The sequence below is a fragment of the Lonchura striata genome, chromosome 19 (genome assembly GCF_050655825.1).
Source record: "Lonchura striata isolate lonStrDom1 chromosome 19, ASM5065582v1, whole genome shotgun sequence".
In the NCBI taxonomy this organism is placed as follows: domain Eukaryota; kingdom Metazoa; phylum Chordata; class Aves; order Passeriformes; family Estrildidae; genus Lonchura; species Lonchura striata.
Genome location: NC_140721.1, coordinates 4832152 through 4859130, shown reverse-complemented (window position 1 = coordinate 4859130; position 26979 = coordinate 4832152). Strand labels below are relative to the sequence as shown.

Here is a 26979-nt window from a genome sequence, read left to right as displayed (position 1 = left end):
CCTGTTCCTGCATTTTTCCTGCTTTATATGCACCATTTCTCATGCATGCCTAGGAGTAGGTGTCAGCAGAACACATCACTCCCCACCAGCTGTGCTCCTGTCACTGGCTGGATTAGCTACTGGTTGAAAGACCTTTGATCTTCTGAAGTCAGAGCAGGAGCTTTAATCTTGGGGTTTGCCTGGATTTATTTTTTTTTTCCTCCTTTTTCAAAGTTTTTTCCCCCTTTTCCAAAGTTTTTCCCCCAAAAATAAATGCTTGGAGCAGTGCTGCATAATTTTTTTTTTTTTTTCTCAGCAGCTCAGAGCCTTGTGTAAACTGCACTGCATAGGCCACAGTAAATATGTAAAACATGCACAAGCTGTAGTTTGAGCTGATTCCATTTAATTCCATGTAAAACCAACAGAATCTGTTCCAAGCAAAACTCTAACTCAAGGCAGCTCTACCTGCTGACATTAGGAACTCAAAACAGGTGAAATTCTATGTGTTTACACATATTGTAGTTGACATTTCCAAGGAAAAACTAAAGCAAACAGAAGTTAAACAGCCCCTGAACTTGGTTTTTTGGTGCCTCATGTTTCTGCACTTAACACATCCCTGCTCTGGGAATCAGCCATCCAAAAGGGGCTTTTTGTTGTTGTTTTGTTTTGTAGGTTGTTTTTTTTTATTTTTTTTTTTTTAACATACTCAGCTTACAACCGTGCTGAGTAATAATAAGATTCCCAAATCCATTTCTCAGATCAAATAAAGGTAATTACAGAGTTTACTGTGGGCGATTCCCAGTGGGAGGGTGGGAGTGGCCACGGGTGGGGCTGTACATGCACAACAGAGAAAATGGGAATGTACCACGCCCGTCATAAAACATGCTGCCACAGCCAGCAACAGAAACCATTAGGGTGGATCATCCTCCCCACCTTCTCATAAAGGCACAAAGATGGCATGAGATCCCAAGATGAACTCTCAAGTCCCAGGGAGATGAGCGTGACTCACCCGGGGAGAAAAAAGGAACCTAAAACAAATGAGGAGGCTCCCAAAAATCCTTCCCCTGTGTGTCCCCCCTTTGTGAGAACTCAAAATGTCCCTCAGATATTTTTGGAGGTTTTTGCTCAGGTCAGAAGCATTTGAGACCCTGGCAGGCAGCTGGAAACAGCTGTGATTTTGGGTTTAACCATGGAACAATTTACCAACCTTGCAGGAAGAGCAAGAAGTCACAAAAGTTTAGATATTATAATAGAAGTAGTTACAAAGTAGAGGGAAGAATTTTTTAGTGTTATACAGGGGGGTTTTGACACCTGTACAGGCGGGTTTCTGTTTTATACATAGAAGTCAAAAGTTTTAAGATAGAGGGATCTAGGCCTGTCCTATCATCCCTCTTTCTTCTTCCTTATCTCCATGTTCTTAATAATGTTAGTGTTCACAGATTAGTTTAGAATAAAAAAAAAGCATTTAATATAAGTAATAAGTATTAAAAAAAAACTATAAACATATAACACATAAAATACCATATAAAAGATAACAACAGCCAGGGGCAGGAGGAGAGAAGAAGATGAGAGACAGAGAGGATGTCAGGGTGTGTGTGTGCCTCTGCCTGAGCTGCTGAGCAAACTGCAGCATCCTGAGAAGAAAAATCTTTTAGATAACTTGCAATAAACAACCATGAGACTGAACAAGAGACTGCTGAGCCTTTTTTTAGAAGCATAAGTTAAAAGAGAAATTTTTCCACCACACAAAGCCACCCCAAAACCTAGGGTGGTCTTCAACACCCCCTACACCACGTTCCCCAGAGAGGATGAGTGGGGTGCATCGTGGCACTCGGAGCCCTTGAGGTATCAATAGGTAATTCATGGCAACAGCTGCTCATTATTCATCTTTTATTACGCACAAGCAGCTAGGAGCAGGGCCACAGCTTGTTGTGTTTTGGCTCTGGAGGAGCTGACAATCCCTGACCCACATTATTTATGAGATCATTCCGTGCTCCTCACATTTTTGGAAATGTTAACCGATGTCCACTCTTATCATCTGGTTTTAAAACCAGCTGGTATTTGCCTTTTCCTTCAAATGTAGTGGTGGGCTCTAAAAAAAAATAATGCTGTGGATACAGAAAATAATGTGGATAGCCCATAAACTGCTGTGGAAATTAGGAACCAAAATAGCCACAGAAAGGAAAGGGATACATTGGAATACATTAAAAGACTTTATAATGTGGTAGAAGAAAGTAAAGTGACCCAGATGTCATTGCAGGGAGAGGAAAGGAAAGGATGGATGAAGGAATACGTGGGAGACAGAACACATAATTATAGGAGAAAGAGACACTGAAGCTCACAAATGATGGTGTGAAACAGGGCTGTAAAAAAGGTAAGAGTGAAGCCCAGGTGCAGGGATGCCTGGGGAAGGACAAAGTGCTCACTCCCTGCTGTGTTCTCCCAGCTCTCAGCACTCTGCAGGTGATGAATTTCTGAGCCAAAGGAGGCACCTCCTTATCTCCCATCCCATTTATTGGCTGTAGCTGCCTTTCTCCTTCCTAGGAATTGTTTTCTAAGTCACATGGTTGTGTTGATAGCTTTGCTCTATTTGTGGTATCTCCTCGCTGGCACTCCCCAGACCCAAAATTCTGAATTGAGCCCAGAGAATTCAGTTACAGATTTGCTGCCATCAATGAACGCCGTTATCTCCCGTGCTGGTTTTTCCTGCCAACCCAGCTGGTTATTCATGCCAGAATCACAGAGTTTCTGTATCATATTAACTGCTCCCAGCCCTTGGAACCGGGTCTGACTTCATGCTCAGATGTCTACAATAAAGCAAAGAAATTTCACACCCCTCCTTCAGGAAGCAGCAGATCCATTCATCCAGAAAGCAGCACAGGGTATGCAAAGGATTGGGTTTGAAAATACTGCCAGAGTGGCAGGGCTGGTAGGGAGAGTTGACATCTATTTTACAGATTAACTGGTGGAGTTGGAAAGGTGTTTCAGTGTTTAGGATAAGGAGGAAAAAGGTGAGGGGAAAACCAAGCTGACAAATTCAGTCACCTTCTCAGCTACATTTTTCCATGCCTGGTTTCTGTTCAGGGCTGAGTTCCCTCTTTGCTGGGCTAATTATTCAAGTTCAGCACCTGTGAGGGACTTTTCTCTATTTATAACTTCCCAGATGATGAGTCTGCCCAGTCTATAAGAAACAGGGAAGTCCTTACAGTGTTATTTCAGCCACAATGTGTGAATTTTTGTCAGGCTTTCTACTTCTGCATCAATTAATACTTTAGAACTAGAGGTAAAATCCATTCCCAGAACAAACAGGACCTGCAATGAAGCTGAGAAGAAACCCTATAATCTGCTTTTCTCTATTCTGAGGGAATTTCTGTGTGCTTGGAGAGCAACCACCACGTTGAGCCTACATCTTAAACATCACAGGTCGTTTTGGCCTTTCCATCCCAGAAAGGTGTCAGCAAAACTAAAAATCCTTCACAAAAGGGCTGCAGTATAATCTAAGGTGTGGAATGGCTTCAGAATGAGAAATGATTACGTTTCATTCAGGAAGAATATTGGGAAAATAAGAAAAATGTATTAATTCCCGAAGTTCTCTGCAGGGACAGACATGGCCCTCTGTCCTCACTGTTGGTGTCAGAAGTAAAAGTTGCAGGATAAAATATAAGAAGGAAAACTAAAATGCTGATGTAAGGATGGGAACCTGGACCAAACACCAGAGTGAAACATCACCTGTGTATTTTCTGCAATGCAGAAAACAAAAACAAAAAATCCTGGTTCTGCCTCTAAAAACTTCTTTTTCCCCATAAAATAAATTTGAGATAAATGCCTTTTGAGGGTTTGTTTTTACAGAGACTTATAGGGTTTTTTTTATAAATGTGTTCCTAGAGCAGATGAAAACCTGCTGCAAACACTCTCCCCACCTCATCCAGGAGGCACCTGGATGTTCCAGAGTTCCCAACCACTCCTGCTGGACAGCTCAACTGGACATGGTGGCAATTAGTCCACAGTGCTCACCTGGTATTCAGCCTTGCCTACAGGTAGCCCTTAATGAACAAACCCTGATAGTTCAGGAATGATTTAATTAAAAATGGCATCCTTCTCTCCCAGGAATTCAGTACTTTACTACTTAGCTGGCAGCTGACATCCCATGTCACTGGATGCAGAAAGGGTCTTACAATTGCAAATTTTCTTCACTCATCCTTGATTGTCACATTAACCTTATTTTTTTCTAAATGTGCAAAATGTAAATAAATATCTAAATATCCAGAGGTAGCAAATTATGGGCAGCAGTCAGAGCTAACTGTGAGAGAATTGAGCTCAGAACCCTTGAATAAGAAAACAAAAATAGCACCGTTAAATTAAAGAAATTCACTGGCAGATTTAAATCCAGAAGAAAAGAAATTACAGTCCTTAGAAGCTCTGTAAAGTTATTTGAGTATCCTGTAATCAAGAACCAATACATCCTGTAAAGAGGAGCAAGGAAGCAGTGAGGAATTCATGTAGCCAAACCAGAGTTTAGTGCTGGGCTGTGCAGGTTCCAATCCTGTTCCTGAAAATGTCTCCTAAAAGCAGGGCAAGCCTCAGTGACAGGAATGTCAGGGATGAACAAAGCAGTGACAGCTTTGATGAGCCAGCACAACTTCCAGTGTTAACCTGGCAGAAACAACCTTAGAAAAGTCTTGAATTTGTTAAAAGCCTTTAAAAAAACTCCTGATTCTTATTAGCAAATCCCTTTTCTGAACGTTTTCCATAATTAATTATGTGTAGAATATTCCTGTCTCCATGACAAGTGTTAGTCACAACATTCTGGGCACTTCTGTGATATTTGCCACAAGACATCATTGACTGACGTGTTGTCACTGTCGAGGCAGGATGGGAATGAGAAGACTCTGACTCAGAAGGCTGTGAGAGTAAAACTCTGATTTATTCAAAATACACTGCTCTTTTATACAGAGCTCCACAAGGACCAAATCCATTGGTTCTGAAATGAAAATAACTCCATTGGTTTTGAAGTGAAAACAACTGACACCATTGGTGTACAGTGCTTGACACACAGTGATAGAACTTAACTATAAACAATGTGAACAACAAGAGAGATAAAGAATTATTTACATTCTTTCCCAGCACTTTCCCAGGCTTTTTGCCTGGCTAGAAACTCTCAGTCTTTTTCTTTGACTGAATCTGAGATCCACAACATGTGATGGATTTTTAACTGTAAAAAGGAAAAACGGGATTCTGAAACCTCGTGGCTCCTTTTTACATAAAGACTTGAGCGGGGGGGGGGGGGGGGCGGGGATAAAAGATCCCACAGAGTTATTTGGGAAACATCAGTGTGATGTGGAGAAGAAAAGGATGATTTAGGGTTTTGGGCAGGGATGTGAACAGGATGATTTAGGGTTTTGGGCAGGGATGTGAACAGGTCACACAAGCTGGTGTCAGCCCGAGCCCAGGGAGGTGCCTAAAGCAGGCTCAGAGGATGGATTTGGAACTGGACAACATTCAAACCCAAGGAGCTGCCTAAAGCAGGCTCAGAGGATGGATTTGGAACTGGACAACATCCAAACAGCTCTTGTGAAAAGCAATGGCAGCCCCAAGGGCTGCAGAAAGCACTCACAGCAGCCTCCAGTGAGCTCAGGTGGCTGCGAGAGGCAGAGGAGACACAAACCCAAGGATTGTTCCAGCCATGGATTTCTGCCACGGGGCTCAGTCATGCAGAGCTAATAGATCAGCTGCTGCTGCCTTGCTTACCCCAACAGCCAGCTGAGGTTACACTTTCTCACTCTTTTCTTATTTTAGAGGTAGTTATCTTATCACAGGAGCCTGCGTGGTCACGCAACATTTACAGCAGCCCGAGTGACATGAAATGGTTCCAGCTGCATCTGGGATAATCAGATACCTCTTTCCAAATCAAAGCATCATTGTTTGCTTTAGCACATCCTACATCCAGGCAACCCACAACTTCCTTAAGCTCTGTCTCCCAGGAACAGTTTGTTGCAAATGATTTATTGTTATCCTGATTATTGGCAACCTCCCCTGGCTGTAATTTCTGCTCCTTAAGAAGATTTGTCAGTGACTGTTGTGATTTCTATTTGCTAAAATCTATATTAACAATGCAAAGTGGTTTTGAGTTGGTTTTTGTTTTGGTTTGGGCTTTTTTGTTGTTGGCTTGTTTTGTGGGTTTTTGTTTGTTGGTTGGTTTTTTGTTATATGTTCTTTTAACAAAATAGAGTGTCTCTAAGGAATATTTTAAAAAGATTTAATGAACAGTGACAGCAAAAAGATTTTTCAGTGTGTCGATTTGGCAGCTTAAACTGATCTGCATTTGCAACCTGCTGTGAGACACATCAGCGAGACTGGAGTTGGTAATGGCTTTTGAAGTGAGATGTTTGGACTCCAAGAATAAAATGAAAATCAGAAGTACATGGCCAGAGGTTTTTCTCTCACAGCAAGACATATCCACAGTGTTCCAGGATGAGGAGAACCTGGAGCTCTTACTGAGCTGCTGGTGCCAGTGTGAAAACTGAAAGCAGCACTGGGATTCTGGCCTTGGGATTTATCCCCATATGGGAGAGCCTCCAGAATGGATTCTTGACAAAGACATTCAGTAACCACCACTGAATACAGATTATCAGCCCAACACTGTTGCTGTTTAAGTATTTTTTTTACTGTTCTCCTTTAACAGTAACAAAAAGAAAAGTTCTTTCCCTATGGCTGCTTCTCATTTAATAAAAAGAAAACAGCTTCCCTACACAGGGGGAAATTTTCATAGTCTAAAATGTGACTAAGACTCCTCCTTTCCTAACAAAGTGCAATTCATCAACAGAACCTGGCAAAAGTCTCAGAGGGGACAAGAATGATTTGTTTTTTCTGGACCTTTTGTATTGATTTTCCAAACAACCCTGACAAATTTGCTTTGCTTCCAGAAAGGATTTGTGAAAATTTTCCCACAATGCAGAAGCCACCAGGCAAGAGCTGTACCTGTGCAAAGGCTTTTAATAAAACCCTAATGCTCCAGACCACAAATGAGGCAGCTGGGCTGAAAAATTGCAGTATAAAAGAGAGGTCAGAGACAGTTTTGTATAACCTGAAGATAAGTGGGGAAGCAGCACTGGGAGGGCAGCCAGTGTGGAACACTTAAAAATTACAAATAGACACTCACATACCTTTCCCAGCTCGGTTTTCCCACCTGCTTCTTTCAAGATCAGGAATCTCTCTCCTCATCAGCCTCCAGTTAAGCCACTGGGAGAAGAGCCTGAGACATTTCTGAACTCCATCTCACATCATTTTTTTTTTTCCCTGATGTACTACCACAGGTCTCCTGCTTGATTTCCAAGCCCCATTGTGCTCCATCCGCCCCGGGCAGTGCAGTCTTACTCATCATAAATACAGATTTCTCTTTGAACTATAAAGGCAAAAAAAGGTTTCCACATTTTTATGTGATATGTCTTTGTTAAGCAAACCTAACAAACCCCTTAGATATTTACCTAACAGCTATTTTAGCACATGGCAAAGACCTGGCAGATAACTCTTGTTTTAAAGTGGCTTTTTCTTCCCCTGATTTGTTCACCTGAAATCGAAATTTTGAGAATGAACAGCTTCATGTAGCTACAAACTTGGTGCATGACATAAAAGGTTGCATGTTCTACTTTTGTTTTACTCTAAGGTTACAGTGAACAAGGAAAACAAAAGACCTGAAGATTAAAATTTTCCCTTTTAATCCAAAGAACACCATCAGATATGGCTCCTATATCCAAAGACCAAAGATTGGGAACTTGAGAGGAGATACAACTAACAAAAAACAGGGATGGAATGATGAAGTTATTTACATATCTCAGATACATTTAAGTCATGCAAAACAGAACAGAAAGGCTGAAGGGATTGGGACTAATAAAAAACAAAAGTGAATATATAAGTGTGTTGTAACCACTAGTCTGAGTAATGATAGAAAAATATCCTTTTTTTTAATATAGTCCTTCTGAAAACAACAGGAGTGCATTTATATCCCAGTCTCTCGATAAAGTGATATTCCTAAATTTGCATAACCCCAAAACAATGCATTTTCATTCATTTATGATCCTAGAGAAAACAAAGAAAGTGCTTATTTTTATAAAAATTGTGTGGTGAATCCATAGAAACCCCGCACCACATCTTCATTGGAATTGCATCTACGGAACATTTCTTTAAGAGCTAAAAAATAATCCCACTGTATCAGGAATTCCTCAGGATGGCTCCAGCTGCAGATCCAAGGCTGTGCAGTCACCTGCACCCAACAAGGGGCTTGTTTCACAGTTCAAGTTTTAAAAAGTGCTTATTGTAATTTGATTTTTGCCTTGACAGGGTTTCTGCCTGACGTGGGGTTTGGTGATGGTTTCGCTACTCCAGGACCAGTCCAATATTAAATTTTCTCCTTCGGACACTCTGGAAAGGGACCAGCAGGACCTGATGAAGGCACAGGGGGATTCAATATCCCCAGTTCAGCAGTGTGTGAGTAAACTGGCCCAGGCCTGTTCTCTTCCTTCATGATCAGAATCAGCATTCAGCTCCTGCTGAATCTCACCAAACCTACTGGTGACAAAGCAAATCCTGGATGTTTTATTCCTAAGGGCAGAAACCCGAGTTATCCTGCTCAGCTAATCTTCAACTCCAGCTAAATGTTCTGTTGCATTCCTAAAAATGACTGGGAAAGCTGTGCTGTGTTCCACTGCAGAAAGAAGTGGATTTATCCTGATTTCCCTTGTGGGATTTCTCAGATTTGGAGAGGGAAGGAGGGAAGGGAGCCCTCAATCATCTGGTCTGCCTTTTTGTGGAGCACAGGACATTCCATTTCCCCTTCCCTGAGCACAGCACCCTGCTCCTGCCTGATGTGTGTCCTCTCAAAGGCTTCCACTAATTACTCGTGCCTGATGTCAGGGGAAATATGCATATTTTCAGTGCCAGGATGCAGACTGCAGCCCTGCTCCAGCCTTTCCCCTCCAGATTAAAGAGCACTTCAGCAGCTGCTGCTCTCTCCTTGCTGCAGTGCAGGAGGGAGGGGAGGAGATGAGACAGGAAGGTTGGAGTGTCTGCCCATCTCGTGCCTCCAAATGAGTGTGGCCACCTTAATGAAGGGAAGTGATGTAACCACCAACAAATCTGCAGCTTGGAAGCCCATCAGGGCATGAGATCAAGCTTATTTGACTAAACTTGCAGGCGACAAGACTTGCACTTATCACATTCCTTGCCGGGGCAATCCCTACTTCAGGGTGGCTCCGTGTGGTGGAAAAGTCTCTCCTCCAAGCCGAGCTTCCAAAGAAAACTCAGCAGTCTCTTGTTTGGTCTCAAGGCAGTTTATTGCAAGTTATCAAAAAGATTTTCTCCTGGGGCTGCTGTGGTTTGCTCACAGCTCAGGCAGAGGCACACACACACCCTGACATCCTCTCTGACCCCGACTGCTTCTGCTCTCCCCGCCCAGGGCTGCTGCTGTCTTTTATATGGGACATTACGTGTTACATGGTTACAGTTCTTCCCAATGCCTATTACCTATATTAAATGGTGCTTTTCTATCTTTTATATGGTACATTACATGTTACATGTTTACAGTTTTTCCCCATGCCTATTACCTATATTAAATGGTGATTTTCTATCTTTTATATGGTACATTACGTGTTACATGTTCATAGTATTTCCCCAATGCCTATTACCTATATTAAATGGTGCCTTTCTACTCTAAACCAATCTGTGAGTGCCAATAAATTTATATTAATTAATTAATTAATTGAAATATATAAATATATAAATAAATATCAACTTTTTATCACAGCTTTTGAGGCGATTAAAATACAAATTTTATACTTTAAAATAAATTTTATATTTTAAAATCTATATTAATAAATAAAAATTATATTTATAAAATGCATTCATATAAATAAATAAATATTCTATTTATATAATAAATAGATATTAATAAATAAATATAAATTATATTAATAAAAAAATATCAATATTTCATCACAGCTTTTAAGGCGATTAAAATATAAATTTTATACTTTAAAATATATTTTATATTTTAAATTTTATATTAATAAACAAATAAAAATTATAAAATGCGTTTATATAAATAAATAAATATTCTATTTATATAATAAATATATATTACTAAATAAATAAAAATTATATTAATAAATAAATATCAACGTTTCATCACGGCTTTTGAGGCGATTAAAATATTAATTTTATACTTTAAAATTTCTATAAATATGAATATAAATATAAATATAGGTATAACTATAACTATAACTATAAGTATAACTATAACTATAACTATAACTATGAATATAAATATAAATATAAATATAAACATAAATATAAATATAAATATAAATATAAATATAAATATAAATATAAATATAAATACAAAATATAACTATAACTATATAACTATAGATATATATATATATATATAACTAGAAATATAAATATAACTAGAAATATAAATATAACTATAACTATAACTATAACTATAACTATAACTATAACTATAACTATAAATATAAATATAAATATAAACATAAACATAAACATAAACATAAACATAAACATAAACATAAACATAGAAAACAGTCACATATTCGCTCCAATTTCAATAAGCAACCGTCCCTGTGCCCCGCAGGATGAGCGCGGCTGCAGCCACCCCTCGGAGGCGGAGGCCGGCCCGGGGCGGCCGCGCTCGGCATCCTCCGGCAGCGCCAGCCCCGCTTCCCCGCGCCGGGAGCGCGGCCCGGGCCTCCCGTGCGGCAGGAGCAAGCTCCGGGCGTCCTTCGGCACCGAGAAACTGCGGCGCTGCAGCTACGAGGAGAGCGCGGCCGGCAGCTACGAGCGCTTCCTCGGGAGCGGCAGGAGCCCCTTCCACCCCTACAGGAGGCAGCTGAGCGAGGATGGCTTCCAGGAGCCGCCGCAGGCTCTGCCGCCCGGAGCTGCTCCCTTCCAGAGCCGCCGGAGCCTCGACGGCTTCCAGGGGCTCCCGGCGCCGGCTGAGGAGCCGGGGGCCTTTCCCAGCCACGTCCCAAACCTCTCCGCGGAGCAGCCGTGGTGCGCCGGCCTGCAGTACAGCGGCACGGGGCAGGAGCACGGCGCCCAGGGCATGGTCAGTGGGGGTTTGTTGTTGTTTTCCCTGTTTTCAGCGGTAAAAATGGGCTTTTGGAAGTGTTTTCTTGTTAGAGTGTGGCTATGTTGGCGTTTAGCGTTTATCGGAGAAGCAGATTTAGACGTATCCGTGTTTATTTGTCCAAATTCTGTTTTATGGTCTTTTCCCCAAACGATCCTCAGAAAGATGCATAAAGATAAGTGGTTTTCCATCAGACGGGGTACAGATATCCCAAATATCCAAATGCTCCCTGACAACAAGATTTGTCATCAGCTGGGGTTTTCTAGAGACAAAGGTTCACAAAACAGTGTTTTCAGGCATGAGGATGGAGCAGATTTGGTCCAACACCTCCACACTTTTCTCCGTGCAAATAGAAGAGAAAACTCTAAGACATCAGTGCCACCAAAAATAAATATCAGCTCTGACATTTATATGTGCCGTGCAAAGTTACCTGGGCTAATTTCAATACTAGGCAGCAGAGATCCCTGAAAAGCAAATTAAATTACCCTCCAATATCTCCACAATATCTCTGCTGTGATCCAAGGTGTAAAGAGTATCTTGATCATCTCCTGCAGCCAAAAAGAACAACTCCACCTGCCAAAGGAGAGCCCTGAGCTGGTTCTAAATGCCTGGGAGAGGAAGAATTCAGGGCTACCAAATGAAAGAGGAGTTTAAAAAAAAAAAATTCTTAATTGGATTAAGAGCAGGGAATGGAGAGATGTTGTCAGGGAACATACCTGGGGATTGAAGCCATCCAGGTTAAGGAGGAAATTGATCTAAATCTCTTATTTCCTGGATAAACACTCATCTAGGTCAGAGGACCTCAGTGCTGCAAAACCTATGAGCAGCTGGCGAAAAAACCAAAAGTTCCCATTTTCTTCCCAAATCCCTGGGCTGCAGGATGCAAGGGCAGCACTGTAGGAGCCCTTTACAAGCAGGTGTAGCTACTCCCTGTTGGGTCCTGCCAGCACCCAACTTCCCCCTTTTAAATCACTTCCATGCTGCTGGAAAGTTGGGATTTCTGAAACTCTTCATCTGGTGGTCACCAAGGTAACCCTGATATTTATTAGTAGTGAATGTCAAACCAAGTCTAATTTGTGCTTCTAATAACATAACATAAAAAGACTGAATGTTTTTATATTTATTAGATATATTACATGCATGATATATAAACTATCTATAAGAAATAATGTGTGTGTATATTTATTTATTTATTTATATTTTTAGACAGACTAAAATGCCATAAAAGGTGGCCATGTTTTAAAGTAGAAGGATAAATGCTATTGGATTCTTGAAAAAAAACAAGTTTCTCACCGAATTCCTCCATTTTTACATGTTTCCTGCATCTTGGCTGAACCCAGTAGCCAGCCCAGTGTGATTTTTCCTCTGCCACCTCTTTCCTGTACATTACAGACCTCATCCTCCAGCTAATGCCAAAATTCCAGAGGCAGCTGGAAGCACTTCCAGCCAGCAAGATAAAATCAGGGAGAATGAAAAACGAGGGAGACACTTGTGCACACTCAGGAATAAAAAGCTGGAGTGTGTGGTTTGTGTGTGCAGGGAGCAAAAAATTAAGAATATAAACAGAGCCTGATGTTCTCTGAATTGCTCCTTGCATGGAATGTGGCCTGGGAGCTCCTTTTTTTCAAGTTGTAATTATGGAAATGCAGGAGTTGGTTCATGTCTCCGTGGAATCTAGGGGTGGGTTGGCTTGGAAGGGACCTTCAAGATTATCCAGTGTCACCTCCTGCCATGGCAGGGACATCTTCCACTGTCCCAGGGTGCTCCAACCTGGCCTTGGCCGATTCCAGGGATGGCTCATCCTCAGATTTGCACCATTAAAACATAAACCAACTTCTATTTTATATATATTTATTTATATTTTTATTTATTTATATATAGTCTATAACCCTTACTAAAACACAAGCCCCCAAAAAGTCAACATAATGAAGGCAAATCCAGACAGTGACTAACAGAATGATCCTATTTATATGAACAAATTCAGCTCTTTTCTCTAATTACTCCTTCCTTGCCTGTTTTGCAGCAGGATTCAGACATGAAGCTCAGGACATCCCCCCAGGAAGGGCAGCCTGGTTTGTATTGCTACCAGCCCCAGGTGCAGCAGATGTATTGCTCCTCACACCCTTTCCATCAGGTCAGTGCACCAAAATCCCTGGATTTTTAGCACTCAAATGGTACAAAAATTGTGGTAATAAGAATTTTTTTTCAAAGGATTTAAAAATATCTAAATTTGTGGGTTTGCAGGGCCGTGTTTATATGCCTACGTTCAGTTGATGAGGATAAGATCTAAAAAGAAACAGAGCTAAATGCAATTTAAGGTGGTCATTAAGAAAAAGAAGGAAAAAAACCCCAAAACTTGTACAAAAAACTTAGTACTGCATATTTATATTTTCACATTTACACCCAAGAAAATTTGCTTTGGAGACAAAATTATTAATATAACTCTTGATATTTCAGGATTTTAATTAACTATGCTTTAACTTCAGGGAAAAAAAAAAAAGCCCTAAATAGATTGTTGAAATTCAGATGAAACATAGAAAAATATTTTAAAGTAAAATTGGAACAGCAAAATGATGTTCACTTTCCTTGTGCTTGATGGCACACACATCTTTTCTGGAACCTTTTGCCTCTTACATCATCCCCAGAGAAAAATCATTCAGCTGAAGCATAATTGACTAAAATAAAAATAAATATAAATATAATTTAAATAAAATAAAAATAAATATAAATATAATTTAAATAAAATAAAAGGAAATGTGATATTGCACTGCCATCCTGACTTACAAATCCATTATTGTTATTTTAGAAGAAAATGGTCCCAAAATGGTGCCAAAAAAAAAGCTCTGTTGCAGATATAAACTATTGTGGATATATCACAGCTCCATATATGTCACCCACTATAAAAATGCCATTTTTGTGTGCAGAAACCTCACTTAACTTGTGAATTCACGGAATATTCTTAATTACTATATCCATTCTGCAGCAGGCACCTTTCCCCTGTCCCTGCTGATTTGATGCCAGTGCTGTTTCTATACTGATCACATTCCAAAAAGCTCCAGATTTAAAACTCCTGGGAGCTGCCAGGCAAGACCCAACAGGCACCAAGAGGAAAATCCTCCATCCACCTGCAGGCTGGCACTGGGACAAATCTCTGAAGTGCAGCAGGTTTCTGTCAGACTTTTCACTACCTGTGCTTAATGTTAATACAGAAAAGGTCTGACAACGTGTTCTACTGCTCAGGAATAAAATAAAAATAAATTTTTTAAAAAATAAATTTTAAAAATAGGTAAAATAGGTAGAATTGCTATCCCTGTGCCCTGATCACACGCTGGAAAATGAAAAGAGCTGAGATGCAGCTGAGAAAAGTGGAATAAGCTCTCCTGCATGGAGCAGCCCCATTATTAACTCTTTACATTTCCAACTGGAATGGGGCAGTGCAAGTTCAATCACTCCAAGGAAGTTCCACTCTGGAGAACGGGCCCTGGAGTGAAGTTTGTTCCACCTGAGCCTCAGTTTTCATTAGAGGGATGAGAGGGATTCAGCCCCTTCATTAATTTTGTCCAGATGATAAAACAGCCTCACCTTCCCCTTTGCTGGACACAACAAACCTGGTGACTCAGAAGAAAAAATGAGTGATTCTTGACCCGAATGAGCTGCAGACACTGGCTGGAGTCACTCACCCACCCACCATAAAACACCTTTCATGCCATGGGAGACTGTCAAACCAGCTCCAGCCTGTCATTCCAGCCCATTCCCCAGCCTCCCTTCCTCAAAAAGGACTCATGGGACCAATAAAACAGAAATAAAACGCCCAGGTCTGGCCTTTCATGCTGACATCAAAACGAGCCCTATCTTAGGGTTGTTTCCTTTCAAAGAGCCAGCCAGACCAATAAAAATCAGAATTATTGTAGGAATTGCCGGGTTTTCTAGTTTTGGGGGAAATTCTGCAGCCAGTGCACAAGGCAGGGAGCACCACACTGCACACAAAAGTTAGTTCACAGCTGCTGTGGAGACTCTAATTGTGCCCAATATTTGGTTTAACAAGGCAAGACATGATTAATTATGTACATTTCATTTCTTTCACCATGCAAACAACTGAGTCTATTCAGTCTGGTTTTCCACATTCCATTTCAGACAGTTCAGTGTTCGAAAGATAAAAGCAAACAGGCAGCATAAAATTACAGAGAAAATGACATTAATTATTCAGAGTACAGAATAAATAAATAAACTGTGAATCTTTTGCTGTTTTAAGGGGACAAAGACCAAGAGCAATCAAAACTATTGATCCAAAAAAAATAAAGGAATTAGAATTAGAAAGTAAGATGTCCAAGGGATTTTTTTCCAATGAGTCTTGAGAGTATTTGTAAGAGGAACCACACAAACCTCATGGCACAGGACTGCTGGAGCTGAGCAGTGAAACATCAGGACAGGGCTCAGCAACCTTTGAGTACCAGGGAAGGCATCCAGGTGGATTTTTTAATAGCATGTGACAGGACTCCTAATTTTGGCCATGTCCTCACCCCTGGCATCTGGAAAGATTTATCTGGAAGAGGCAGAAATTCCTCTTGCACAGAGCCCTCACAGAGCCAGCTGATGTTATCTTACCTAAACTGCATCACATTCCTTTGCTCCTGAAAGTCTCTTTGCAGCAGGTTTAAATGTGATTTGAAGAAGAAAAAGATGGAATATTCAGAAAAGAAAAAAGAGCAAGTGCTGTGTTAAAAAAAGTATTGAGAACAAATCTATAGAAACTCTGGTGCAATCCAGGCTGTCTGTGGGGATCATCTCATCTTTCACCTGGTTTTTTATCCTGGTGATCCCATCACTGTGGTGTGTCTTGGGACAGGCTTAGAGATCTGCAGGGCAGCATTCCTCAGGGAGCTTCTGTGCTGCTCCCAGGGCAAAGGCAAGAGTGGCATCAATATCGTCTGATTTTAGGGGTCCTGGCGATTCTTTTCAGTTGCTGTTAGAGAAAATGGAGTGGAAAAGTCACTTGAGGTGGTGGTTAACAGCACATGAACTCCTTGCCCTGTGGAGAAGTTTTTTCCTTGGATTTAACTGTGAAAGGAACAGACAGGGAACAGCCCAACAGCTTCAGCACAAGACAGGCAGCATGAAACCACCTCAAAAATGTCTCATGTGCTGCTCTCCTGACCCCTGGAATGACATCACTGACTTATTCCAGAATAATACATTAATCTTAAATATATTCTGGTGCATCCAGTAAAGTTGTTGTTGTTTGTTGTTTTTTTCCCTGCTTTGCACAGTAACAAAAATTTTAACAGAGATTTTGGGATACCGTTCCCTTAGGAGCAAATATTATATGCTCTCAATTTTTGCCTTTCTGTACCCTCTCCACCTAAAGAAAAAAGCAAGAAAAAAATAGCACACAAACCCAAATAAGGCTCAGGCAAAACCTCCCTGTTTCTTCCTTCATTTTTAGCAGCTTTACTTCCTCAGATGTTTTTTTTAATGTGAACATTGAAGTTTTTTATTCTGGTGGTTTGGGGTTTTAATGTCAATAAAATGACATCATTCATTCTTTGTGTGCATGTCCAGGGGAGGCTGAGCAGGCTGAAATACTTCAAATGAGATGGCTGGAGGGAGATAAGCTCTAGGGCTAGAAAATTAAGAATTATCTGAGGACAATTAATAGGACACAGCTCCTCATGCTTTTCACATAGCAGGCAGTAAAGAAGAAAATACTTTTTGCCATACAATATCCTCAGAAATAATGCTGTTATTAGGGAATATTTTTGGGAGCTTGTTGCTAAAGGAAATAACATTTCTGCTGTCCCCCCAGTACCCCTCAGGAGGCAGCTACCCCGTGACTTACATCGCTTCCTCGCACTACCCCTACCAAAGGATTGCTCCTCAGAGCAGCCAAGAATCTCAGCAGCCTCTGTTCCCCAAACCCATCTACTCCTACAGGTAATCCAATCTTTTTCCAAGCCCTCAGCTTACAGGAAATACCCTGTTCACCCCTGGCCTGTTTCCAGCATCGTTTGCAACAACACGTTCTCTCTATTTGTCTTGTTCCCGGGGTGTTCTGTCCTGTCCCTGGGGATCACAAAACGTTCCAGACTCTGGGGCCAGCCAAGGCACAGAGAAATTAAGTGTTGTAAAGCAGGGGAACAGTCTTGGTCACTCCCCAAAGGAAAAAAAAAACCAAAAAGTGAGATGTTTCTCTAATGCAAAATTTTAAGTGTTGCGAATTTCATCAGCACAAGACTGGTGCTACTGAGTTGTCTATTCTGTATTAAAAATTATTTTCCCCAGTTACATCAACAAGGAAATGCCTTAAAAACATATCAGCTATGGCAGTTTAGCCCCCAAAGTGGATCAGACAAATTTTAATGATCACTCTACCACTGTCAGTTTGATTCTCTTTGTGGCCTCCACCATTTAAAGCACTCAAACAAAACCTTCAGTAATTACACACCAGCAGGATTTGAAGGTCTTGATTCTACTTTCTGTGTTCTTCTATTTTAAACCCAGGTTGGACCTTCTAGATGAGCTTGGAGAATTACCTGTAGGAGTTCAGGAGATTGTTGTAAACAACAGAGTGGAAACATAAAATCATCTTTCTATTTGTGCTATGGCAGTGAAAGTCAGAGTCATTACACACAGTGCAAAAAATGATCTATTTTTGGCTGTGAGGAGTCAGGCAGAAGAGGCTAAAATGCTTTTTTTTTGTCTCCCTAAAGCATCCTGATCTTCATGGCTCTCAAAAACAGCAAGACAGGGAGTTTGCCAGTCAGTGAGATTTACAATTTCATGACGGAACATTTCCCTTACTTTAAGGTGAGTTCCACAGGGATGGGGAGGGGAATCTCCCTCTAAGCTTATGTGTCAGCAGAGGGAATAAGGGATGGGATTCCAGCTATGAAAAGAGATTATTTCTTAGGAGATTAATACCAAATCAATTGCACACTCCATACTCTCATGATCACAAGTTACCCAGCCTTTTGCATCTAGGCAGAAATGTGAAATGTGGTCATATTTAACTCAAAAAGATATTAAGAACTGTTCCAGCTGTGAGCTTGGGTGGGCAACAGTGACCATTCGTCACCAGCAGCCCATAAAAAGGGTAAATCATTTTAAAAACACATTCACTGCTTCCTCTCAGATCTCAAATAGAGGCAGAACTGGTCTTGTAGCTTCCTCTGCCACCAGACTGGTGTGGAAGCAGAGGATTCCAGCTTATTTCACTCCATCCTGGAGCTGGGATATTCATCTTGGGCAACAGCATCCCGTGCATGCCCTGTACAAAGGAAAATGTCATGGGTGATAATGGCACTAAGCTGATAATGACACGGTGAGCTGGGGAGGGAAAGGGTGGATGGTTTGCAGCAGCACTGCTGAAATTTGGATCCCTGCTAGGAGGGAATGGCTCCTCACCCCTGGAATGGCACTGGGAAGTGCTCAGTCAGCACAGGGATCCAAGAGCAGGAGGATTAGTTAAGATTTTTGAAAGAGCTGTAATGGAATCATCAAGTGCTGCTCCACTCAGGGCTTTTTTTACTGCTGATTCTTCACCTCACTGAAGTCCACAGTGGGTGAGCTCAGCTGTGAGCAAGACCCAAAAATGAAAATAAAGCCAGTGAGTGTGTCCTGTTTCCTACGTCCAAATAGCCCTGCAAGAATCAAGGCAAATTTAAAACAGCCACAGCAAGGCAGTTCAAATATTTGTAATAAAGGAACACTGAGAATAATAAAATATAAACGTTCCAATACAATTCTGCAGTGGTTTTGGACACTGAGGACAAATACAGCATACAAAAAAAAAAAAAAAGAAGATTTAATGTGTCAGCAATCAGAGAAAAATACACATTATCACAAAGGAAGAACTGTCAGGATCCACACTGCTCTACTCCCTTCCAAAGGAATCACTAACTACTCCATCATTTGTTACAAGCAAGAGAAGTGAGAAAAAAAAATAAAGAAATCAACCATTAGAAATCCTAGTGGAATCCACAGGAAAATAGTAAGAGTTTCAGTCAGAGAGGTGGGAATATTACTGATAAATTTTACAGGCATGTTTATTCATCAGATCAAACTGAAATGAATTCTCTGTTGTCTCACAACACAATTGATGATAAAATTAATCAGCAGCTTTAAACCAAATGCTGCTGCTGCCAGCATGGGCAGAATCCCTCAGACCCAGGACTGTGGCTCTGCCAGGTGTCACCATCCTGGTCCTTCCTGGTTTTTCAGAACCTCATGTCTTTTTTTTAAATTTATTTTAAAACTGATGAGAATGAGGTTACTGCTTTAGGAAAAGAATAGTGCAGGGGGTACTACCCAAGCATTCCCTATTTTGTAGCAGCTTTATTTTTGCATTTTATTTGCAAATGCCACCAAATTTATTTGACTGTAATGTCCTTAAAATAACCAGGGGAGAATGAGCACTCAGGTATTACATTTACAGCCATCAATCCCTGTCTGCCTCTGGTCTTTACAGCAGAGAATTACCAAAATATGGCAAAAATTAATATCCTCCATATTTCCTGCTTTTGGAGAGTCTTCATCAAAATAAAATCACATAAAAATCAGGAAAGAACATTTTGCTGCTGATACCCCTCACTAAAAAGCAGGATACAACAGGGAGAGGGGAAGCAATTTAGGTTGGAGAGAAAAAGAAAGCAAGTGCACACAGAGCCTTGCTGGGAGACATGACAAGCTGAGTCAAATTAACTGGGATTCGCTGCCACAGCAAATTTAGTTTCTATGATGCAACAATCTCATTTCTAGTTGAAACAGAGCAATCCAACTCCTACGTCCTTAAAAAAAAAAATCTACACAGCTAAAGTTGAATTAGTCTTTGATGTACCTCTCCCTTCTCTTGAGACCTAGATTTAAAGAGAAAGGGTTTTGCAAGATCACTGAACTCTTTAAACTTCAAGAGCTGGTCAGGATCAGTGGGGCTGGACAATAATTTTCTCTTTTCTTTTCTTTCTTTTTTTTTTTTTTTTTTTTTGTTCTGTAGTGATTAGTGAGTCTAACAGAAAGCTTAAATCTTTTTTAATTGGAGTTCTTGCCAGTGGGCCAAGGGGGCAGAAGGGCCAGTGGTGTGAGGGAAGTGCTCAGGTGTTGTTGTAGATGTGGCACCTGGGGACATGGATTGGTGGTGGCCTTGGCAGTGTCAGTGGCTGGACTCGGTGACCTCAGAGGGCTTTTCCCACCTCCATGATTCTGGGATTCCCCAGCTGATTTAGGATTCTGCACTTGCATCCCCACCATGCTGAAGGCAGTGGTTGCCAAAATCAGCCTGGAGATTCCAGCTTCTCAAGAGCAACACCAGCAGCAAAAGTTTGTTCATTTAACAATCAGACCTGCTTTAAAAAACTGGTGTTTTTTTCTCTTAACACACTCAGTGTGTTAAGCCCTACCTGGGCAAATGAATTCTCACACCTCAGCAATCCCAAATTTAACACAAGAACCGGCTCAGCTCCCGGCAGCAGCCTCCAAAATCAATCCATGTTCTTTTTGCTTGTACAGTTTCTAAAACCAAATCCTAATTTACACCCCCACACGTTCTGAAAACTTCTGAGAAGCCCGTGCCACTCCCATCTGAGCAGAAACACCAATTATCCTGTCTAGGTACACAGGGCTGTGGGGAGTCTGTGTGCAGGGCAAGAAACAGGAATCTTCTTCCAGGTCAGCTTGCTCAGAAGCTGAATACACAACTTACCTGGGAGGAACAGTTTTATTCACTTTTTGAACTACCAGGAAGTTATTTGAATATTATCTGCAAGGGAGAAAAAATTGATTTGTTGTGTTTAGTATGACCCTGTGGCAGAAAAGGTTTTAAAGGTTTGAGGTCTCTTCTCTTCTCTTCTCTTCTCTTCTCTTCTCTTCTCTTCTCTTCTCTTCTCTTCTCTTCTCTTCTCTTCTCTTCTCTTCTCTTCTCTTCTCTTCTCTTCTCTTCTCTTCTCTTCTCTTCTCTTCCTGTTACAATTTGTGTTGTCTCACCCATGACACAGGATAGTGAAATGCTGACATCAGGTGGGCTGAAATGGAAGAAGCTCTGATGCTCTGCAGGGAAAAATAGTTTCTCTTTTAGTAAATAGTGTGTATTTAATCCCACACCTTAATGAAGAAAGTTAATATTAAATTTGACCCTCGTCTCATCAATAAGGCTTTTCATGCCTTAATCCACACAATAGTTCTTTACAAGCTACAAAACAACAGGTTTTACATTCCTTATAAAAGTATATACAAAAAATTAAATCCTGATAAAATAATTTCATCAAAGTATGTTCAAAATTCACCGTCTGCCTGGTGAAAGCCAAAATGGGCTCAGATCCATTTATAAAAGATGGTCTAAGAAGAAGTCTGATGGACTAGGCAATGATTAAAGAAATTATCAAACTATCAAAAATCTGGCTTTCTATGAGAGAAAGATCCTAGTAATAAAAGGTAAAAATGGGAAAAAAAATTAATTAATCCAGGGGAAATTCTAATTTTTAACATTCAAAAAAAGACTGTGGAAATCCACATTTATTTCTTGTGCTCTCTGTTCAATAATTCTCTGCTTGATACAAACAGTTATGATGACATATTTGCATCCATGAATATTAATCAATAGCCACAGACAACTTCCCCACATTTCAGAGAGCTGTTTCATTTCCTGCAATTCTTATGAGAAATTTAAAAGAAAATATGAGGATTTCTTGGCAAAAAGAAAACAATCATTTTAATGATCCAGTTTAAAGAACCTTCCAGCTTCTACTGCTGAGTTAAAAGTAAATGCAAAGCGCAGAGATGAGTGATCAGCTGTGGAAACCTGAATCTCATCTGGAGGGCTTGTGATTAAACCATTTGGTTTGTAATTGGCCAGCACACAAAAATTACACCTACAGCAGCATGAGAAATCCCTTTGAAGTCTGCCTGGACACTGAATTTGAGCCCAGGTAGCACACAGTACTTTAATGAAGAGTTGGAAATATTTCTAGGTGCTCTAAAATAGATTCTGATCTATTTCTGGTTAGTTCCAGAACACGAATTTTTACACACTTAATTCTTGTGATGTGTAAAGTCACTCTTACAGAGCCAGCAGGTCTCTGACAACCTTTTTGCTTAGAAGATCAGTTACTATTTTATCTCATCCCTCTCTTCCCACACAACATGACTGTAACATTTTTGTGGCTTCCCTCTAACGTTCAAGTTTCTCACTGCAGAAGGTACAAACTTAAACAGCATTTCTTGTAACCTCACCAGTCAAAACATAGTTATATATATACACACATTTTTAATTTTATTTTCTTTTTTAGCTTGAAGTTCTGTTCTTACATTGGGTTTGTTTCTCCAGACAGCTCCAGATGGTTGGAAGAATTCCGTGCGCCATAACTTATCCTTGAACAAGTGCTTTGAGAAAGTTGAGAACAAGTCAGGGAATTCTTCTCGAAAGGGCTGTTTGTGGGCTCTGAATCCAGCCAAGATTGACAAGATGCAGGAGGAGCTTCAGAAATGGAAGAGGAAAGACCCAGTTGCTGTGAGGAAGAGTATGGCAAAGCCAGGTCAGTCATTTGTTGGTGTTTTAGCTCTCAAACAGTTGTCCCCAGAATTTTTCTTTTCACCAAGATCCGTAAGAGAATGTAAACATGATTTAGGAAAGCATTTAAGGATTTTTCCTGGTTGGCAAACCAGGTAAAAAAATTTAAAAGCAGAATTAAAGTAGACCTAGTTTTGTAGGTGCTTCCAAATTCACCAAGAAAATATTCTCTCTTGATATTTCACTAAACTTTAAGATAAAAAGCAAGGTTGGGTGGGGATTGGAGCAACCTGGTGTAGTGAGTGGTGTTCCTGTCCACAGCAGGGGGGTGAAATGAGATGATTTTCAACATCCCTTCCAATCCAAACCACTCTGTGACTAAAAGAACACTGAAATACGAAATATCAAATAAAATCTGAGATTAACTCAGCATCCAACCTTTAAACCTAAAAGTGGAATTCATTACATACTCACTTGGCAACGATAATTTAAAAGAAAACCTTTCAGGCTTTGGAGCTTTTAATACATAAGAACTAAGGCTTCTGTTTGCCATTCCCTGAGTGACACCACAATTCCTGCTGCAAGATATGCAGGGATAAATCAGCCATGGATTTTCCCTTGTTTTCCAGAAGAGCTTGACACCCTGATAGGCGACAAGAGCGAGAAGCTGCGCTCCTCCCTGGCGTCCTGCAGCCCGCCGGGCGCCGCGGGTGCCTCCCTCTCCAGGCAGATGGCAGCGCAATCCCATCCCTTGTGCGAGCCCTCGCTCTCCTCGGGGGTCCCGCAGGGATTCCACGGCATCCACGCCCCGGCAGCTCTGCACGCCAAGAGCCCCCTGCCCGCTTTGCTGGGGGGGCAGCAGCCCGGCTGCTACGCATCCCCCCAGGGCTTCCCCCAAATCCCCACCGCGCTGCTGCAGCACACGCCCGAGCCTCCGAGCCTGTTCCCTGCTGGGGAGGCTCAAAGCCAGCTCCGGACTCAGCCCAGCATCCCTCAGGATTCCCCAGTGCCGGCTCAGAGCCCCCCGAGCTGCGGGATGAAGATGCTGCCCGAGCATTCCCCGGCCAGGACGGTGCAGGACACGCTGCTGCAGGAGGGAGACCTCAGCAATGACATCGATGCTCTGAATCCATCCCTCACTGATTTTGATCTCCAAGGTAAGTGTTTGAGGTGTTTTTAGCTTGGAGAGTCAGGTTTGTTATCTCCCATCCCATCCCATCCCATCCCATCCCATCCCATCCCATCCCATCCCATCCCATCCCACCCCATCCCATTCCAACCTCCACAAAATCCATTTCTATCCCTTTTTTCCCATCTCCACGCCGCTGTTACAAACCTCACCTTCCTGGGTTACATTTTATATAAACCCCATGCAATTTTGTATTAAATCTTTTAAAAGTTTCCCAAGGAAGCTACAGATTTGCATCCAGGAATGTAAAAAATGTTCCTGCTCCTCCCCTGGCTACAATTGCTGATATTAAATACTGCAATACAGTTTTTAGAATGTGGTCTTTACATTCAGACCTATTTTCAACTGAAAGCTACTCAAGCACAACTATTTAGTGCCATTGTTATAAGAGAATTGTGGAGTGAAAGGCACCAGGAGAAGTAAATTTGATTGAATTAACATGTTAGCATTTTTCTTTATCAATATTGATTCCACATCTCTGCTAAAAAGGATGCTTTTTCCCTCTGCCCAAGGCAGCAATGGCATCTACACCCCAAACAATTACATTTTTCTGAGGTGTCTTCTTATGTTCTTCATAAATATACATTTCTAACAGAATTTTAGAAATAATTTTCTTGAGTTAACACTGTTTTCTCCTAGATTTAAATGTATGGAGACAGACAAATAATAACCATCTAAACAACTACCTCCCTTCCTCAGTCCCAAGAGATTGGGATCACCTACACACAAATGTTTAATAACCAACATCTCCTGCAACACAATGATGCAAAAGCAAATATAAAGAAACATATGGAGAGAAAATATAAAGAAATCTGAATCAGTCTGTGTCAATTCTTTAACTTCTGCCTCTGTCAAGGTCAGGATTGAAGATGGTATTTTGTGTTCAGGCTCAAATGTTTATTATTTCTTATTTATATTAGTCTTACAAGCCCTGAGTTCTACAGCATTCTACTAACAAGCTACAAAATGGCTCAGTCTCTTTCTCTACAAGAGCTTTTAAAGTTAAACTATCCAATTAAGAAATGACACCTAAATTATTTTTACTTTTAACCCAATAACCAACCACCCAAAGTCCACTATGTGGACTTTTTTATCCTCTTACACAAAACCACCCAAGCCCATGGAGAAGAAGGTGAAGAACAATCAGCCACCATCCTGAAACCTCCATCTTACCTTATTTATATAGATATAGATAGATAGATATGGATATGGATATGGATATGGATATGGATATGGATATGGATATACATGTAGATACAGATATAGATAGAGATAGAGATATGGATATATATACATGTAGATATAGATATAGATATGGATATATATACATGTAGATATAGATATAGATAGAGATATAGATGGTATAAATATAGATTATATAGATAGAGATAGATAGAGATAGAGATAGAGATAGAGATAGAGATAGAGATAGAGATAGAGATAGAGATAGAGATAGAGATAGAGATAGAGATAGAGATAGAGATAGAGATAGAGATAGATAGAGATAGAGATAGAGATAGAGATAGAGAGATAGAGAGATAGAGATAGATAGATATAGATATAGATATGTTGCTGTATATCTGTATATATTTTTTATATATTTTATCTTTTAAAATATTTATATATATATATATATATATATACACACACACATATAAATCCTTAAACTCTTAAGTTTTCCACCCTGTGATATTACACACTTCTAGTCAAGCTACACACCCATAATCTCAATTCTCTCATTGCATTTTGGAAACCTTCTCCCGGCCTCTGATCAAATGCAGTGTTCTCTTGTGGGGTCTGTGTCTTCCAGCACAAAAATTTGAAAATTCTCAGCATCCAGGATTCCAACAAATCCGCTACCCACCACGGGTTTGTTTTTTAATTCTCATTATTATTGTAGGGAACCTTTGGGAGGAGCTGAAAGACGACAGCCTGGCCGTGGATCCGCTTGTCCTCATTTCATCATCCCCGCAGTGCTTTCCCTCGCACTGCCAGCTGGAGAGCGGCGGCAGCGCGCCTGGGGGCGCGCCCGGGAGCGCGCACGGGGGCGCGCCGGAGCTGCAGCTCACCACGCTCTACTCCGCCTTCATGGAGCTGGACACGGTGTCCCCCTCGTACCTGAGCAACCCCGGCTCCAAACCCATCGCCCTGATGTGAAGCACAGCCCCGAACATCGCCCCGACCATCGATGGTGCGGGAATGTCCATTCGATCTTTTTTGGTTTTTTTTGGTTTTTTGTTTTTTTTTTTTTCCTCCAGAACTTGCCCGCAGGATATGTAGCTTTACTATGATGATTTTCTACAGACAGATATTAAAAAAGAAATCGAAAAAAAATATTAAATATTATTTAAAGAGAATATGGTTAACAGCTGAACTTGTCAACGCCATTTTATCAAGCTACTCATCTTCTTCGTCTTCCAGGAATAAGAGGAAAACAAATTCTTGACCTTTTTTCTTTTCTTTTTTTTTTTTTTTTTTTCTTTAACAAAAGCTGCTTGCAAATGAGCACAGAACTCACAGCACACAATTTAACTTATTTCTTGGAGCCACTGATGGCAACAACATCCACCACAGACCACTCAAAATATAAAATCTACCTATTAAAACATTTATAGTCCCCTTGAAAGAAGTTCTGGGTTTTGGTAAACGTGGACTGAAAATTCTGCAAGTATTAGAAGATAAAGGACAAGCTGCTGACAGACTAAACCAAAGCAACAAATATACTTCAGTGGAAAATATCAAAGTTTTACTGTATTTAAAAAGAAATTTTAAACTCTGCTTTTTTAATAAAAAAGAACAAAACTATTTAGTAGAATTTTTACTTGGCTGGAAATTATTCCCATTTATGCCTCTTATATTTTGCCACATAAACTAAACATGAACATGAATTATGAAGACATATTTTTTTAATGGTAATAAAAAAAAAAGAGAGACATTTCAGTTGGCCAAATCCAGAGAGCATCTGTGTTTGAAGTGATACCTCCAGTGAGGCTTCTTGTGATGCTGAACCAAATCTTGCAGTAGGTTCCTACTGTGAGCTAAACTTTTAGGGAGAAGGTTTTTCAGGAACAACCTTCTCCCTCTGATTTTCCACAAAGCTGGAATAAAAAAAGTAGACAAATAGAATAAAATTGAAAAAAATATAATAAAGCCATTTTGGTTTAAGTGATG

At 40.6% G+C, this 26979-nt stretch overlaps 1 protein-coding gene across 1 annotated transcript; it reads left to right on the top strand.

The window, feature by feature from the left end:
* Nucleotides 1-8209: 8209 nt before the first annotated feature.
* On the top strand, nucleotides 8210-26593 carry FOXN1 (forkhead box N1). Its single transcript, XM_021550849.4, has 8 exons — nucleotides 8210-8463; nucleotides 10628-11101; nucleotides 13146-13256; nucleotides 16926-17053; nucleotides 17830-17926; nucleotides 22437-22644; nucleotides 23249-23776; nucleotides 25709-26593. Exons 1-8 carry the CDS (start codon nucleotides 8344-8346, stop codon nucleotides 25963-25965), a joined length of 1923 nt encoding a protein of 640 aa, XP_021406524.2. The 5' UTR covers nucleotides 8210-8343; the 3' UTR covers nucleotides 25966-26593.
* Nucleotides 26594-26979: the final 386 nt, after the last annotated feature.

What these genes read in the sequence shown, in the direction of transcription:
- FOXN1 (XM_021550849.4), top strand. Translation starts at nt 8,344, where the DNA reads ATGGTTTCGCTACTCCAGGACCAGTCCAATATTAAATTTTCTCCTTCG. An exon ending in CCTCACACCCTTTCCATCAG is followed by an intron (nt 13,257 to 16,925) that starts GTCAGTGCACCA and finishes CTGTCCCCCCAG; the next exon opens with TACCCCTCAGGAGGCAGCTA. An exon ending in AACATTTCCCTTACTTTAAG is followed by an intron (nt 17,927 to 22,436) that starts GTGAGTTCCACA and finishes TTGTTTCTCCAG; the next exon opens with ACAGCTCCAGATGGTTGGAA.